This window comes from Lucilia cuprina, chromosome 2, assembly GCF_022045245.1.
Source record: "Lucilia cuprina isolate Lc7/37 chromosome 2, ASM2204524v1, whole genome shotgun sequence".
NCBI lineage: Eukaryota > Metazoa > Arthropoda > Insecta > Diptera > Calliphoridae > Lucilia > Lucilia cuprina.
In genome coordinates this window covers 52600232-52604113 of record NC_060950.1, presented here as the reverse complement: position 1 = coordinate 52604113, position 3882 = coordinate 52600232, and the positions used below count along the sequence as shown (strand labels likewise).

General features: G+C 27.3%; 1 protein-coding gene across 1 annotated transcript; it reads left to right on the top strand.

Moving 5' to 3' along the window:
• The first annotated feature begins 299 nt into the window (after positions 1–299).
• LOC111676632 (REPTOR-binding partner) lies at positions 300–2859 on the top strand. The gene is made up of 4 exons (XM_023437595.2): positions 300–807; positions 2185–2266; positions 2328–2449; positions 2645–2859. The coding sequence occupies exons 1-4, from the start codon at positions 757–759 to the stop codon at positions 2744–2746; spliced, it is 357 nt and encodes a 118-aa protein (XP_023293363.1). The 5' UTR covers positions 300–756; the 3' UTR covers positions 2747–2859.
• The last annotated feature ends 1023 nt before the right edge of the window (positions 2860–3882 follow it).

The window sequence follows — 3882 nt, the reverse complement described above, 5'->3', positions numbered from 1 at the left end:
AATTGTAAAAAATTAAAAAAAAAAAAAATAAAAAAATAGAATTTTATTTTTTTAAATAAGGTTTTGAAAAGAAAATTAAAAATATATATCAAAACGAAAAAAAGCGAAAACATCAAAATATGCACTAAAAGAGTAAAATATGCTCTAAAAACTCGAAAATATGCCTTAAATATGCTAAAAAGTCAAAATTATGCTCTTATGGGTAAAATATGCAAAGATATGCTCTAACAAATCGATGCCAAAATTATCAAATTGGTCTGAAACGTATAAATATCTTATCCATGAGTCCATACAACGCACCATAAAAAACATGCATTTGCATATTTTGGTTTCCCTGGTGATCACTTACAAATTTTACAGGACAGACAAAATAAGTTTTATAACGAGAGAAATAAATAAAATGTTATTACGAATGCAAACATTTAATACGCTGGTAAACAATACCGATTTATTAATATTTGCTTTAAATATCCAATTTTAATCTCTTTGATTCGGTTTTTTTACAACATCGTTGAAAATTTTCCTATGAGTAAACACTTTGTCAGCTTAAAGTCGTTTTTAAGCCGCTGCCGAAATTTTTATTTTCAGCCGCCGAAGCCATTTACATTTTTCGGCCCTGAACTTAGACGATAAGTGTCACAGAAAACATAAGTGCTCAATAAGAAAAACAATAAAGAACTTAAATAGTTAAAAATACCTTGTGAAAAATTTATAAAAATTTATTAAAGTACAATAAAATTAAAATACTAAAAAAATATGGATTGCGAAGATATGCAAATGATAATTTCTGAAGAACCAAATCTATCAGTAAGTTGTTAAAATTTATAAATGAAAACACTGATCATAGAATAAAGTTTTTCTGAATATAATTTATTTATTTATGTAGAATTTGAACAAAAAATAGCCTTGAAAAATATAATATGTGCTCATAACAATTATTACTTGTAAGACAATTTAATTTTACTTAATTATAAACATAATATATTAAAAAATTAACAAAATTTTGAGTACAGTTTGATGAAATCACTTTTCAATGTAACTTTGCCAAACTACGCAGTAATTTTTGAAGCAATTCTTAAGGGGGTTGAGTTTGTTTTCATTGTTAAAGAAAAGCATCTTGTTGAATGAACAATTCTTAAGGGTTGTTTAATAACAAAAAAACTTTGTAATGTTAAGATATTAAAGTTTGTTTTCCTCATTGTTTACAAACATACAAAAAAAAAAAAAAAAACGATGAGTGATAGTAAAGTGTTTATATATTTTAAGCAGGGATGGAGAAGTTAATACTTCTAACATTTTCTATATAAACAATAACATATAATCAAACTTTTGCACAATGGGAAAATAAAAATCTATTATTTCTAAAAGGTTGTTTTAAAAAATGTTGGGCTAAGACATCCACAAATTGTCTAATTTGGTGATATGGACAATTCTAAACTAATGATTATTTTCTTGTGGTCGGAAATGTAATTGACTTTGTCTCCTACATTCACGCTTAACCATCATAATCAATTTTTTCTATATAGAAAAAAACATATCATTTATTTCTAAAAGGTTGTTTCAAAAAATGTTGGGCTAAGTCAGTTGTCCATTTTGGTTATATGGACAATTTTTAACAACATACAACTGTACCCCCGAATAGGGCTTGTAAACCTTGTAGTCAAACTACAGGTTGCATTTTTGGAGATAATTCAATAAAATTTGGTACATGATCTTTTATATTAGACGAAGCCTATTGAAAATGGTTAAGATCAGTCCATTATTTCACCTAGCACCCTTACAACTGAACCTCCGAGTAGGGCTTCTAAATCTTGTAATCAAACTAAAGGTCGCAATTTTTTGGCACATGATCTTCTATGGTATCGTAGACGAAGCCTATTGAATGGTTAACATCGGTCCATTTTTTCACCAAGCCCCAATAAAACTTAACCCGCCGAATAGGGCTTTAAAGTTCATAAAAAGCCGCCATCAAAATTTCACTTAAATGTTTATTCAACAAAAAACAAAAAACATTTTATTTTTGTAAAAGGTGTAGTGTATTATATATTCGGCTTCGTCCAACTATAATTTCTTAATTGTTTTTTTTTCAATACTAATATAGATGCTAAAATATTTTCTATGTTCTAGGATTAAAATATTAAACTTTTATGGAATAATTTTTTTATATAACTTTAATTATTTTAGGAACGTAAAGAGGGTGGAAAGAGAGGACGCAAACCAGGACGCAAAGCGTCAAATGAAAAAATTGATATGAAAGCTAAGTTGGGTAAGTTTTACTTAAATATTTTCATTAAAAATTATAACAAATTATTTTTATATATTTAAAGAACGGAGTCGCCAAAGTGCTCGAGAGTGTCGAGCTCGCAAAAAGTTACGTTATCAATATTTAGAAGAATTAGTTGCTGATCGTGAAAAAGCTGTTTTAGCATTGCGTGCCGAACTGGAGCGTGTAAGTCAGTACGAAACAATTTTAAAAAATAATATAATATTTGTAAAATATAATTGGTTCAAATACATAAGGCCTTACAGTTTATGTAAAATTCATCCTATATGTTCATTAGTTCATTTGTGTAATTGACCAATTATACTACTAATAATTCTTCATTCTTTAGTATACATGTCTAACTAATATTTTTATTTTTAGTACAAACAATGGAATTCTGAATTAAACGAAGGCCGTGTACCAAATGGTTTTCAACAGTTGTTAGAGGAAGCTGGAATTCTTAAGCAGGAAATTGTTGTTTGATTATTCTATTACTAAATGTTATACTTTCTATTTTATATACCTTCAATAGTTTTTTGCATAAATTTTAATTATACAATATCATAAGTACAAATAAAAATTTACTAAAAACCTTATACAAATTCAAATTTAATATTTTAGAATTGTTTAAACAAATGCGTTTTTTATAGTTTTGTTTTAATTAAAAATTATTTATAACTATTACTCGTAGAAACATTTTTTTTTGAAAATAACTCGTGCAGGATTATTTACAAAACAAAATTGCCAAAGACTGTCAATCTAAAATAGGTCGCTTATACGTGTTAAATTTCATTTTGCTGTATAAAATTCTGACTCAAATTTTCCCGGGCTAAGAAACAATTCCCACAAATTGAATGCCAAAAAGTTCCCTGAAATTGCTAAAACGTACAAGAATTGTATTCTTTAACATGACTTATGTCTATTGTTATGTGGATCAATCTCGTATTGTACTGTAATGACTAAAAATATTAGAACTATTTTCTTTTTCTTTGTAAAGGGAGGATAGCTTCTTATCTATGTTCATGCAAAATTGATTCTAACTCCAATAGTTTTCCAAATAAACGAACTTTTGTATTTAATTTATATGGGAGGTTCCAAACAAAATCTTCACATTGATGTTTAAGTTTTTTTTTTTTTACAAAATTTGAGGATTTTAACTTTGATAGTTTCTTATATATGAGAGTTTATTGCCCCCTTCTCCCTGATTTTCACATGGACGTTAGAGTTCTTCATACAAAATCAGATATACCTATTTAAGAATTTCGTTATTTAGGAGGTATCTCACCAACTACAGCTAGGCTACCCATTATTACATTCTTAGTTGTTGTAGAGGGGACTTTAGCTTTTGTACTTCTTCTGTTTTGCGAATTTGAATTTGAACTACATCTTAATCACATCTAATAATGCGATTAAATACTATTCACTTTTGTTAGACCAAATATTTCCTTACATATGAAAATCCATTTAAAAGTAAGAAAAGAGATGTAGAAAAGTCATTACAAATAACATATTTGAAGTACATTAAATTCCCAGCAAAAAAAGTGAGGAAAAAGAAGTAGAATTTTCACCACAAATAACATACTTGAAGTACTTCCAATTTTGGTGAAAAACCTATGAAT